General features: G+C 40.1%; 1 protein-coding gene across 1 annotated transcript in view; it reads right to left on the bottom strand.

Annotated features, from left to right (window-relative positions):
• ITPR1 (inositol 1,4,5-trisphosphate receptor type 1) overlaps positions 1 to 14,440 on the bottom strand; it is a 2,510,606-nt gene that overhangs the window by 1,188,936 nt on the left and 1,307,230 nt on the right. The window contains exon 31 of the mRNA XM_044076407.1: positions 6,786 to 6,914. Coding sequence (XP_043932342.1) covers positions 6,786 to 6,914 — 129 coding nt within the window. The remainder of the gene's footprint in view (positions 1 to 6,785; positions 6,915 to 14,440) is intronic.

Here is a 14,440-nt window from a genome sequence, read left to right as displayed (position 1 = left end):
TAGAGTTGAGGGGTCTTTGTTTTTCTGCCATGATTTCCAGATTTTATCCCTTGTTGACATTACTTCTTTGGTGGATTTTGAGAGCCAGCATGCATGGTTATGTTTTATTCGTTTTTGGCGGGTGGGTGCTTGCCTATTTAGGATGTCTGGAAATGTTGAGTTAAAGAATTCAACAGCCTCATTAAGTGGTAGGGATTTGAGGGGTTAACAGTTTACTTTAGCTAAGGTTTCATTAAATATGGATGACTGGAACTTAGTAAAATTTCTGGTAGATTTGTACTGGTGTTGACCTGTGGTTGGAGTAGTTTTGCGTGTATATGCTGGGTGGTGGTCACTAATGGTATTGGGTAGTATGCCTGCACTGACGTCATTGAAAGGGTGGGATACTAATATCCAGTCTATTGTGGAGCCCCAGTTGTAATTTTTGTGAGGTCTAGTGATGTCTTCAATTAGTTGGGAGAAGTTGTATTTATGTTTTTGAGGGGTTGTTGTGGCCTATATCTAGCCAGTCGATATTTACATCACCTAGAATGATGGTTTCATTATCTATATCTTGGGAAGTCCAGGCAAGTATGTTTTCTAATATTGGTATGTTGTTTCCTGGGGGAATATAAAGAGCAATTATGCAAATGTTTTTATGGTTAAGTTTTAATATACAGATTAGTATTTTGGCTGGGGAGAAGTTGGGTGTTGGTTTTGAGTGGGGTATTAATGTGTAATTGCTAGGGAAAAGTATTGCTAGTCCTCCTCCTATCTTGTTGGGTCGATCGACTCTCAGGCATGAGTAGCTTAGGGGGATAAATTCAGTGTCTTTTATATATGATTTCAACCAGGTTTCAGTAGCTGCTATAATATCTGGGTTGTACTTAGAAATCCAGGCATGGAGTTCAGGTATCTTGTTCCTAAGGTTTTGGAGATTTATGGTTGATAGCATAAGAGATTTGCTAGGTTTGCTGGAGCTGAGGGGGGATGGTCCTGGGTTGGGGTGTACATCACCACACTGGGAAATAGGGCTTTGGCAAATTGTGTAGGTTATACTTCATTTTTTTTCCTAAAAATGGTGTAGTTGCTGCTGGTGGTATGATAAGGGGAGCGTCTTTGGAGAGGTAGAATTTTCACTTTGCATAGTACAGAGGTATTAGCTGTGAATAAGCTAGGGTGGATGTCTGAGTAACTTGATAATTGTGGATTATGGGTGCTGGTTGTACAGGTATGTGCAGGAGGTATGTTGGGTACCTGGAAAGTTGCGATTATTGTTAGGATAGAGAGTTTAAGTGAAAGAAGCAAGATCAGAGTAATAGTTTTGATGGACATGGTGGTTGAGTGCAGTGTGATAAAGAATATGATCAGCATAGAAGCAGTTTAGAGGATGGAGTACTATATGGGCTTATTTAGAACTGGGTGGGGAGGTAGAGTACAATAATGAGGAGGTATGATAGGGGAATAATTAGGGGGGTTATGGGATAGGTCGAAGAGAAGTATGGGAGGGACCAGGCTAGGTATAAGGTTGATGTTATGGGGGGAGGGTGGAGATGGGGGCAGGGAGTGAAGCTGAGTGAGAGTAGCGAATGGAGTGGGTTCAGCCTCACAGGGAGAAGACCTGAAAAAATATCAGTTTAAAGGGGAGTACTGAGCTTAAAATATCAGCATCTAACAAAAGCTTAATTGACGTAGCTCTGGAATACTTTAAAACTGCCAAACAGGCCTGTTTATGTGCCTGCAGTGCAAGTTAGAGAGAGTTGCGATAGGTCTAGAGACTTATGCTGAAAGTAAAAGCAAAATTTACTAATGTAAACAGTAAAGGCTTGGTACTCTGTGTGCGTGTTTAAGGCTGATTCAAGGTATTGGCCCAATCTACTGTCAATTGGCTGGAACCCTTCACTGATGTTGTGCATACAACTTTTAAGCCTTAAAACCTAACAAAAACTAAGTTGCAATTCACCTATTACAACAGAAAATCTATAGGGTGTCGGGTTCTTGCTTCCTGGATTTTTATTTGGTTATGATAGTCAGCTTCAGTGGATGAAGTGGAAAATGTGTATTGCAGTTAACCCCAAGTGGGGGTGGGGGTCATGCATGAAAGAAACCCATGCAACTGAAAAATAAAAATTAAATAAGGCAGAATTAGTGCAAAGGTTACAGAATGTGAATTGCAAAGCATGCAAGGTATACAGATAAAAAGTAAAATTGATTAAATTGCATACATTATCAGCAATAACATGCAGCCTCTGACTGATAACAGCTGTACAATCCAGCAGTGAATACAGACAGGATATATAGCACAAAGCAAGTATGGCTGTTCTAAGGAAATAATTTTACAGCTACGTTATACAATATGAACAGTATCATGAACTACACTCACTTAGCCTTCTATAAAAGCAATTAAAAGTCCAGCCTCTGAGCCTTCTAAGAGCAGTAGCATACAACAGGAATGCTTACAGATGCAGTCAGAACACAAATAAGATTTGCAAGCAGTTAAAAGGATGCCTGGCAGATATACAAGTAAGCTTTACTATCATGAAATAAGACATGCATACAAGTAGTTCGTCAGTTAATACAATAGCTAGCTCTCAAAGCATATAGTAGTTCTGAACATCAGTTACAAGTCAGCACCATCAAATGACTCAGCAGTTAACAGAAATAACCAAATAATTCAGAAGTTAAACAGTAATGCATATCAACTCTAATAGAAATGTAGTAGTGCTCTACTTACTTAGCTGTGCATGCACAACAGAGGGGCAGGGAACCTAAAGCAGTAATAGGATGGAAAATAAATGTGAGTTAGTTAAAAGTTGAAAGATGGTTTAAAGATGGCGCCAGAGAAGGGGACTGACTAATGAAGATAATCAGGGGGTGGGGCTGGGAGCAACAGACAGGGAATGGAGTAGAGAGCAGCTAAAACAGGATTAGCCAGGAACTTGTGTCCCTCCCCCACAGGGAGACCTGAAAAATTATCAGTTTAAAGGCGAGTACTGAGCTTAAAACAGTTAAATCTGTTTCCAAAATATTTTGAGGCAAAAATATATAGACGCTTAATAGTGCGTTGGTTAAATCTAGCACAAAACCGACAGCCAAGCACGTAGTGATCAGGGCCTAGGCAAGGAATACAGTATAAATGAAAATCCTTGAGGCATTTGCTTCCCACAAGTAATACAATTATTAACTTTTTCTGACATTGGTATGGAGCAAGAAAAAAAGTTTCCCCAACAGGGTTCTTAGCTTTAGTGAATACTTCGGTTCTGAAACTAACTCAAAAATTTCAGGAGTCGGCCAACCAGCACTTGCAAACTGCTTCTGCTTTGGGCACCGCACAGCAAGAAAGACTAAAGAAAATGGTGTCAGCTGCTTGTTTTATACCCCTGACAACCTGACGTCATGGAAGAGAAGACAGCAACTGTCGCAGGACCCAAGACTTTGGAATTCAGGCCGACTGAGGGCAACCTGCCAGCAGATTACCCAAATGTAATGACTGCAACAGTGAAACACGAAGAACATCTGATTCCTGAAGCACCAAAGTGCCAAAGGAGAAACGGTGGTTAGAATCACTGCCCTGCAATACGGCTTTATTTATAAACCATTTAAGTTCAGCCTAGAAGCAAGCACAGTATTTATAACTCTTATTAAAAAGCAGAATTACGTCAATGCCAAACTTTAATAGAGAAATATACTGCATCACAGAAATGTTATATACATGAATGGGAAAATATACATAGCATAATGGAAGAACAAGCACTGGAATGGAAACAGGTAAAAGGAAGGATAGAAAGACTAGAGTAGAAACAAGGGAACAAAGGAAACAGTTCAAATATAAAGGGGAGGAGAGAATAAGGATAAAACGAGGGTTGAATAGGAGGGAGAAATGGATGAGAGTGCATGATCAGGTGCAAGTGTCAGACTGCTAACACATGACAAAATCATGGAATGACTGATGAAGAAATACAAGTGGAATACAGAAGGACCTGAGCAAGATTCAAGTTATAATGGAAAAACAAAGTACTTGACAAAATTATGAACTGGTGAAAAGTAGCTGCAATGGAGTTGTGGGGCAGCAGCGGCCCAAACTTCAGATAGTGCCCTAAAGATGGAAGAGTTGTACAGACCAACCGCTTTGGCCATGTATTGTGGTGCACAGTATCCTCAAGACACGCGAACACAGATTACAGACGATGCGCTGTGTCAGGGCTAAACACTCAGAGTGAAGTATACTGCAACATGATTTGGTCATGCTGACTAATGCTGCTGAATGGGCATGGGTATTTGCCAGTGACAAGTGGGCTGAGGACCTGGTCTACCTCGAACTATGACAGGGACCCATGCTTATTGTAGGAGTGTAAATATCCCTATTGGCCAGTGTGCCTGACCCTAAGGAGCCGAGCAGCCCTTGGTCAATAAGTTACTGGCCAGCCAGTGTCCAGTTGCCCAGGTTGAGTTACCAGTGAGAGCTCTGTTGCGTACAAAATGGACGTAAAGCCAATCAATCTGCCAAACATGAACTAAGAATTGTTCCACTCAATGTAGGTTCACTGAGAAGACAAGAGTTTGGAAGTGGATGAGGGAGGAGACTGGAAATCCTATGAATCCAGTAGACAAAATGGTAGGGAAGTGAACCAAAGCCACTTGCTTGGTTTGGGATCCAGAGTCTACTAATCAAGAGGACAGGTTAGAAATGGCATGGGAATTGTGGTGATGGAGAGGCTTCAGAAGAGTAAGGGATGTCATCAGAATTACTGAGACTCATGGTAGACTCCAGTGTAATGACAGACCAGTATCCATAATCTCAGCATATACCCCATAACAGGACTGTGACAGTGAGGAAGATTGCGCATTCGGACAGCAATCGCAGGACCTACTAGATAAAGCAGGACAACATGAATTGGTGTTGCTAATAGGTTAGCTGATTGCACATATTGGGACAGATGGAGGGTTAAAGGATTGCTTGGGTCGACATGGGTAGGACAACAGGAATAAAGTAAGAGGCCATTCTAGACTTCTGTCTGGCAAATAGTCTGATGGTGACAAAAATGGTTCAGCGAGACAGATGATCACAAGATCACATACAAAAATGGCCAACATGCATACTCGCATAGAGCTCCTCCTAGTAAAGAAAGGGCAGTGGGGTAGAATCAGTTATTGTAAAGTCATGCCCATTGAAACAGATAGCCCAGAGCATAAGCCACTGGTTGCCACAATCAGCTGCAAGCTGAAGTCAGAGAAGACTTTAAGGTCAGAGATCTGGCTGAAGACCTGGAAGTTAACTAGAGTGGAAACAACAGTTAAATTACTCATGGCTCTAGCACCTCAACAGAAGGAAATAGGTGCAGTTGAAGAAACATGGCAGCACTTCAAAAGAACGTGTGTGGGGATTACAGAACAGATAAGCAGCCAAGCCAGGTATGGTAGTAAGATGCATAAGGAAAGCTGGTGATGGAATGCAGATGTACAGGAAGCCATCAAAATTAAAACAAATGGTGCAGGAAAAAGTGTGAGGTAAAGACAGATCAGGCCAGGAAGGAATACTGGCTGGCTAACAAAAGAAGCTGAGAGAGGAGTTGTGTCTTTCGGCTTTTCCCGGTTAGGGATCACCACAGCGGAACTCTGGTCCGCTAATGATTGGCAGTAGATTTCAACATGCCGAGTTGCCAGTCCTGACACACAACCTTCAACGAAGGTACACCCATTCACGCATGTCACCACACAGAAGACGCTCAGGTTGAGAATCGAACAGGACAAGGTCTTACTGTGAGGCGACAACGCTACTGCAGCACCACCACCACAGTCAAGCTAAGAGAGGAGTTACAATAGCAAAATAATGCAGAGGCATTCTATCCGTTTTTGGAAAGTGGATCATCAGATGCCACAAAGAAACCACATCCCATCATAAAGAATGCCAGCAACAACCTGCTCACCAGTTCCAGGGCATCAAAGTCACAGCATAATTTTTTAATATTGCACAAAGGGTACAAAACAGAATGCAAAACATGAAAGTTGTTCACTAAATGTTGGTCTATATAACAGAATTAGTATGGTGACACTGAACAGATATTTTGTCAAAATCCGTAGTATTATGGTTTACCAAAACTTGTATTTTCACCACACACCACCATTACTTAGGGCCAAAACATTTCTCATCCACATCCACTCAATTTCATTGGGTACAAATGAGCACAAACGCCAGAACCATGTTTTTCAGAACACTATAAAACTAAAACTATTTTCTTATATACAAATTCAAATACAATGTCCTACAGAGAATCAACATTTCAAAAACGCAAATTTTCCCATTACAACACTGGCATGAACAAAAAATATGCAAATGGGAAAAAAGGGTAATATTCCAGATTAACTGAAAATCTAGCTTTAGCGTTATGACTACTCATTTCTGGTGCTGCATTTCAGAGCTACATTTATCGGTCATAAAAGCTTTCCCTTCCATTTGGGAAGAGGAGTATTACTTTTAGAAGAACTGCACTGCAAAAAGCCATTGGGTTCAGCAATGCAGAAGGTCTCTGAAATGTGAACGTTTGCGAAGCTGTAATGACATGGATTCACTTAAAGCAGCAGGATATAGGAAACTAAGCATGGTTGACACAGGTAGTCACATCTGGTGGCGTCTTTATATGAAAGTAACTAGTAAGTAATGCAGTTAACGTTCTCTAAGCAAGCATTATAAAACAAGTGAATTAGAACAAAACTTGAATTTTTAGGAGAACTAGAGTACTACTGGCCCAGTACACATTTAAATACACGGCAAACCAATTAAACTTCACTAATGTCATAGCACCTACCTGTAAACTTGTGCTTTGGTCAGAAAATGGAGAACTGAAAAAAGTGGTGACAATGCCCATCACGGTTTCTGTGACATATTTTTCCAGTACTTTGTCTGAATGCTTCCTGTCGCTAGTGTCATTGCAAACCTAAGAAAAACATGATTTATAAATTTGAAAGTGCCAAGACGTCTAGGAGTTCATGTAACAGTGAAAGTGACTTTCGAAGTTCTTCCATTTATAAGAAACCATGCTTTACATAATAAATTTCAAACTAGGAATGTGGCTGTAACCTCATCTGGTTTGCAGTGAATACACTACTGATACTTTCACATTAGTACATGTAGTAATATACAAATTATTGAGAACCCCACTAAGCAAAACACACTAGGAAATGCACTAAAGAAAACTCATATCAATTAGCCAATACGAATGGTAGTACAGTACCACAGCAGTTGCTTTGTGTAAATATTTCAATAGCAAGCCAGGACAAGTTGAGTAATGGAGGATAAAGCACAGACTACAGCTCAAATGACTCAAATTGGACTAGTAGCTTGAGGATTTGATGGTTCTGGTAATAGGATGGGTAGGCCATCACCAGGGGAAGGATGCAGCCATCCACACACAGCTGTTATCCCTCAGAGGAGGGCAGTGACAATGGCAGCATGAATGGCATTATGCTCACCTAGCCTCTGATGGGTGGCGGCCTTCATAGATGGTGTGTAAAAGCATACACTCCTAAGGGAAGGACATTATGGGTCACTACGTTGATATGGTTTGTTGTTCACCATTTTCACACAGGATGCTGGCAAGAGCACAAGGAACACTCACAGCTGTCTGAATGATGCTCCCGCCCCCCAACCTTCTAACCATTCCCGTCTTGACTCCAAGCAAAAAAAAAAAAAATTGCCAGAACAAGAAGCTTGATGGTTGATGAGCAATGGGGCAGAAATATTCTAGAAATAAAGGACTTGCTTTTGGAAGTCGCTGCACTTGTGCCCCCAGCCACTGGGGTTGAACTTTGCTTTCAATTCAGACAGTGTGGTAGTAGGGGGGCAAGTATTTATCAGGTCTGTGAGACTGGTCCCTTGCAAGCAGCCATGCAACAACAGGAAGATGCAAAGAATTGCTTCACACATCACTGTACGACTAGCAAACAGTTAAGGAGTCATAGGGCAGGGTACACAAAGTACACAATAAGCTGAAGGATGATAATCCCAAGCTTGTAAGTGAAGCTGGATGTATTAATTTACTACAGACTGAATGCAGTGTGCAAGTTATACTAAACAGAATGCACTCAAGGTAACACCATTAGGTGAGACTGTAATAAATGCACAGCAAAATCTGCCATTTGTCACTCTGGCAGCATAGAAGATAAAGCCCTTACTACAACCCAAGCAACTAGAGCTCGATTCAAGGCTGAGGCGATTGACAGTGATAAGGATGAGCATGTATATCCTACTGAAGGGTGATGCAGGAAGTCACTTTGCAAGCCATGGCAAAGACGGACTCAAATACAGAACACTGGACTACAGAATGCAGAGGGAACCAAACAGCTGAGTCCACCCAATGGTTAGGGACATAACATGGCCCTCACGGTCTGCTCCATCGTAAATCAAAAAAAGTCAATGATGGCTGGGGAGAGGGGGTGGGCTGGCAGGGATTAGGTCAAAATGGAAAAATCCCTCTGAGATTGCCTGTCTGACAAAGAAATGAAATGGTTTCACAAACTGATGAGGACAGTAGACAAGATACTACAAAGAGGGATAAACGAAATAAGCAAAAAAAGTATAGCTGCGTAAAATCTTACCATAATGCCAGATGTCCTCCTTTTCACTGTTGCAGTATTCCTTATGCAAGATATCGCCTGCCAAGGATAGCCCAACATCCAACCAGTATACCAAATCCTTGAGAATTCATAGATGTAGATCTCACACATGCTCCCCACACAAGGCAAATGATATAAAGCTAATGTACAGACATACATACCTTAAAAGTGAAAAGCCCCAGGAGGGACAGAATATCCCTAGGGACAAGGGGGAACATCTGCATCGAGGAGGAGGAAAAAACACTACCTGACCAGGAAGGCAAGAGGAATAGGGCAGGGCAGAATGGGAAGAGGGGGGGAGCAAGCAAGCAAATACTGCAACACTAAAAAGAAAGACATCTACTGTTATAGCAAGATTTTACATAACTGCACTACATCCTTCCATATCACCATTGCAGTACTCCTTACATAAAGGGGAGTACAAAACCACAAGAGGAAACTTGGAAGGAGGAAGGCACTGAAGAGTCCTCTAGAAATCCATGCAGGATAGCTCTGCAAAGCCAGTTCTTGCTCTAGAATCATTATTCAACTTGCAATGTTTAGTGAAGGTATGGACAGGAGTCCAAGTAGCAGCCTCAAGAACAGAACTGCTATCCAGTCCTTTGAAAAAGGCACCAGAAGAAGCAACAGCTATGGTAGAATGAGCCTTTATAGAAGAGGAAAGACATTTACCATAAAAGGAATAAAGAAATGGCCTGAGAAATCCAGGAAGAGAAAGCATGTTTAGAAACTGCCAAACTCAAAGACCTCAGATAAAAGGAAACAAAGTTCATCAGATTTGCAAATGGCCTTACTCTTATCCAAATATCGGAGATGCCTATGCAAATCCAAGGTGTGAAGAACCTTCTCATTAGCAGACTGCAGAGAAGGAAAGGAGAAGGGCAAAGTAAGACTAAGAGAACACACTACCTTGAGCATACACAAAGGACTGATATGGAGACGCACACTGTCCCTGTGAAAAACTAAGGAGAAAGCCTTAGGAGCCTGAAGCTCAGATACTCTTAACTGAAGTAAGGGCAAAAAGAACAGTCTTCCAAGTACAATGCTGGAAGGAAGTTGTAGCAGCAGGTTCAAGAGACGCTCAAGAATTTTTCAATAACAAAACTGAGGTCTCAAAGGTGGAATAGTCTTCCTGGGAGGTCTGATATGGACACCTTTAATAAATTGTTTCATCTGAAACAGAGGCTAAGGAGGAGACAAAGACTGGCAAGCAGAAATAGCTGAGAGGTGAGATTTAACTGAAGAATATGAAAACCTAGTATGGAGCAATTCTCACAAGACAGAGAACCAAAAGGATCCCCACTGAAGAGCCTGGTTACGACAGAGGCACCTAACAGAAAATCTCTTCCATTTAGACAAATCTTTTGGTAGTGGGTTTTCTGACCTCCAGCAGAACCTGAAGCGTGTCCTCAGAAAAGAGGTGCCTAAAAGCGATCAAAACCCTATCACCCACAGCATCAGCTGAAGAGTGGACAAGTGAGGATGGATAAGAGACCACTTGTCTTGTGTGAGAACGTCCATCCAGTGATGTAACTTGTGGTGATTGCCCCTAGCTAAGAGAAAAAGGTGGAACAAATGCTAACAGGCCAAAAGGCAGTCACCAGTAAAGTTTTGGGGAGTCTTGCTTGATCTTTTGCAGGACCCTTGGAATCAGGGAAAGGGGAGGAAAGGCACGGAAAGACATCCCCCTTCCCAGAAAAGAGTAGGGCATTCACCTTTCAAAGTAGAACACCAGTGGCCAGCATATGCAGCATATAAACACTTCATGACAAAAGTAATAAAAATATTTAAGCATGAAATGCAACAAAGTGCAGTAGTATCAAATCAAACCGGTGTTGGCTACCCAGCCTTCATCAGTGAAAAAGCATTTGTCATGCCAAATATTTCATGAATATTTATAGGTACTACCAACCAACGGCATTGTGAATTATATATTTCTTTCATTCTATTTTTACTTAATATCGGGATTTGGTCAAGTAGAATTCATCTCTTATTACATGTTTATAGTCTGCTTGGTTCAGGTATTGATGGTGCATAACCTTTAGAAGGAAATTTACAGTGTTTCACCATATTGAAGTTATGTGATAAGATGCATGATCTATTTTGGAACAGGTAGACTATATAAACTTGATGGGCCAATTATTTAAGCCCATCACCTTGGGACCAAACTTATACCAGCTATACCTCTATTCATATTTTGGCAAGTTACTGGGCTTATGGGTGCATTTATAATTGTGTAACACTATTTTATGTTACAGGAACCTATTCAGACTACTTAATATATGTATATATAAAACTGTTGAAAACTGTTACTTAAAAACTTGATATGGTGTGTGTATCTATATCTATTTAATTTTTGTGGATATGATATAGCAATATTGTTCTATATACTCCATCAACATTTATGGATATGGTTGATACCAACAACTTAATCCTATAGGGTCAAGTGAGATATCCTAATCATCCAAGGACAGGTTAATGTGATAACATTTTGAATGAATATGTGATTGTGTTTAATACACATTCTTCTACCATTGTGGTTTATATGGAATAAGTTTAATAACTTGTGGTATATAAAAGCATATATTTACCAATATATGAAACTAAACTAATAGAATAGTATATATTTATATTGTTACGATCTTGAAGTAGTACATTAGCCATTTCCTGTGCAATATTCCATGTTACATTATATTGGACATATCCTATTATGATGGATAGAGTGTTTATATAGAACTTTTCAATAACTGGATAAGATCACAATTTCCCAATGTTTGATTATTTTGTGAATATCCAGATTTGAAAGATATAGATATTGGATTATTCTGCATACAGTTTTCAGACAGTTTATAATGTCATGTGTTTTTTGTTTGCTATAGCAACACTGATTTCCCAATAGTTTTCTGATATTATTGGGAATAAGAACTAGCGTCACACTTATGTGCATTTAGTTTGGGCTTGCTCTCTTTCTGATTCTGCAACATTGCTGTTCCCTGACCGATATCCTAAATATAGTACATCAGCTCTTTGATATCAGTGAGTTACCCTTTTTTCTTTATCTGTTTTTTTATATAAGAAATGGACTCATATGTGGCTGACTTATTTGACAGCCTGACCAGTACTTCTGGGCCCAATACACCAATTTGGCTTATTTACTCTACATTTTTGATATCAAAAAATACAAATGGATTTGGAAAAAATTCTTCAAGGATTATGTGCCGATCGGGATGACATAGGTGTCTTGGAATAGACATCTCAGGCAATAATCAGAATGATTCTATTAATAATCCATCAGATGGTTGCGATGTGGCTTAAAAAACCTTAGAGCCAATATCTGGCATCTTAGATTATTTTGTGCGTATATCAACAGGGATATGGCCCCTAGGGGTCTGAGAATACGTTTATAACCATTGGTTAGTAGATCTGAACAGAGACTAACCACAGAATGGACTACAGCATTACAACAAGCATCCATGATGTTTGTTAAAATACTTGCCTCATACTATGAGAGAATGATTGATATTAACTTGTAAGAAGTTAAATCAATCTGTGAGGAATGCAAAAAATATGAATTATCACCTATATATGAAGGCTCAGTGACCAGGCTGTCAAAATACTTGGCAAACTATGAGAAACAAACTAGGGAAAGGAAAATTAAAAACTTCAACAGGGATATCACTGATTACCAAAGGGGACGCCCATTTGAATCACATAGATCGGTCAGATTCACGGATACTAGCCAGGGAACGGCAAGGGGCAGAACTAGGAAGAGACCTAGGTCCATTCTCAAAACTAATGATAGATCTTTTGCTAGAACATTGGGGGAGGAATCCTCCTACATGGATAATGAAAGTGTCCAGCTCCAGAAGTCACCTATGCACAAAAAAGTCCAACTCGGCACACCCTTTAGAAGTGGAGAAAGGTGGCGGGGTGGTAGCAAACAAACATGGGAAGCAGAGCAGATTCTGTAGATGGACCGATACAAACATTACTGAGATAATTGACAATGAACACAAAAATGTGTTGAATTTGTCAGATGTTACATTGACTAACGAACAAGAAAAGTTACTAAATAAAGGTCTTGGATTTGTACCAGGCTTTTTTTCTAATGAATACAATATTGTGTCTGGTGTAATTAGTTTTTGTCGCAATCTTAATTTAAAACTTTTTTTTACAGACCAAGCCTCTCAAACCTCTCAAAGATCTAATAAATTCAGATTTCGCAAATATGAATTCCAACCTCCAATGAACAAACATGTGTCTATTTCCCAACAATCAGTCCTCGAGGATTTACATTTCCCACATATGGAATCTCATATCATGGGTCAGAATATTTCTTCATCTGAAAAAAATGGCTTTAGAGGAACTGAGGAATAATCATACTATTGCTATATTACCAGCAGATAAAGGAGGGGCAGTTGTGGTTATGAACATGGGTTGCTATTTAAACGAAGGTCAGGAACAGCTATCCAATACCAGATGTTACATGCACATGCCCATTGATCCAACCCCTAACTTCAAAAAAGAGATAGACACATTCCTGAATTTGGCGGAAGAAGGAATCATTACTAAGAATACGGTCAAACATTTATCAGTAATGGACCCCAAAAACAAATTTTATATCTGCTTCCAAAAATACACAAATCCATTTCCAAACCCCCTGGGAGACCTATTGTCAGGTATCGGCTCTCTTACAGAACCACTATCAATGTTTTTGACACAAGATTTGAAACCATTACTTACAACGATCAGGGCCAGACTGCAGGACACAACTCAGTTTCTCTAAATTATACAAGATATACAACTGGAATCACATTGGCTTAGGTGCACCTTGGATGTTAAATCTTTATACACCAGTATACCCCATTGGGCGGGCTGCAGGCACTTCAATATTGGTTGGAACACTTGGGTTTATATCCACCAGGACTCATACACTACTTATAAGCATGGCTGAACATGTGCTTAACAAGAATGTTTTCTACTTTCAAGGGGAGTGTTATTGGCAACTTCAAGGTACTGCTATGGGGGCATCTTTTGCCCCCATATATGCAGATCTATTTATGGCATACTTTGAAGAATGCATGATTTACAACCCACTTCATAATCTATACATGGTTGAAATGGACATATGGCGTAGATATCTGTATGATATCAGGATGGTGTGGCGTGCAGATTCTACATATCTGCAGGAGTTTGTGGAATATTTGAATGACAATATTTGGGGTATAGAGTTCACAGTAACATATAACTCTGACATCATTGATTTTTTGGATGTTACGGTTTATAGGAATGATGATCATACCCTAAGCATTAAGGACTTACAGGAAATATCCACAATATAACACCCTGCTCCATGCTTCCAGCATGCACCCACGCCACACCATCCACAACATACCTAAATCTCAATTTTTGAGGATTAAATGCATCAGTTCAACTGAAAAGGATTTTGAGGAAGCGAAATTGGATCTCCAAAATAGATTTTTGGAAAGAGGATATAAGAAATCTGATATATTTACAGCTAGTACTTGGTCTGCTAATCAGGACAGGAATATGTTACTACAGTACAAGAAACGTGAAACTACAGGGGTTGAGTCTACACTGAGGTTTGTTACTACATATGGACGGAACCATAATGTAATCAGAAATATTATGGATTCTAATTGGAATATACTCCTAGCAAATGAGGAATTAAGAAATCATTTGGGCCCTAAATGTCAGTTCTCATACAGACAGGGCAAAATGCTAGGTGCCCTGTTTTCCCACTATAAGCATAAAGAAAGTGAGGGTGCTATTTATAAACAGATGACAATGACTGGAGACCAACTTCTGGGTACTTTTCCATGTGGGC

This window comes from Protopterus annectens, chromosome 7.part0 (genome assembly GCF_019279795.1).
Source record: "Protopterus annectens isolate FY-2018-M chromosome 7.part0, PAN1.0, whole genome shotgun sequence".
Classification (NCBI taxonomy): Eukaryota; Metazoa; Chordata; order Ceratodontiformes; family Protopteridae; genus Protopterus; species Protopterus annectens.
This window is presented reverse-complemented; position numbering and strand designations above follow the sequence as displayed.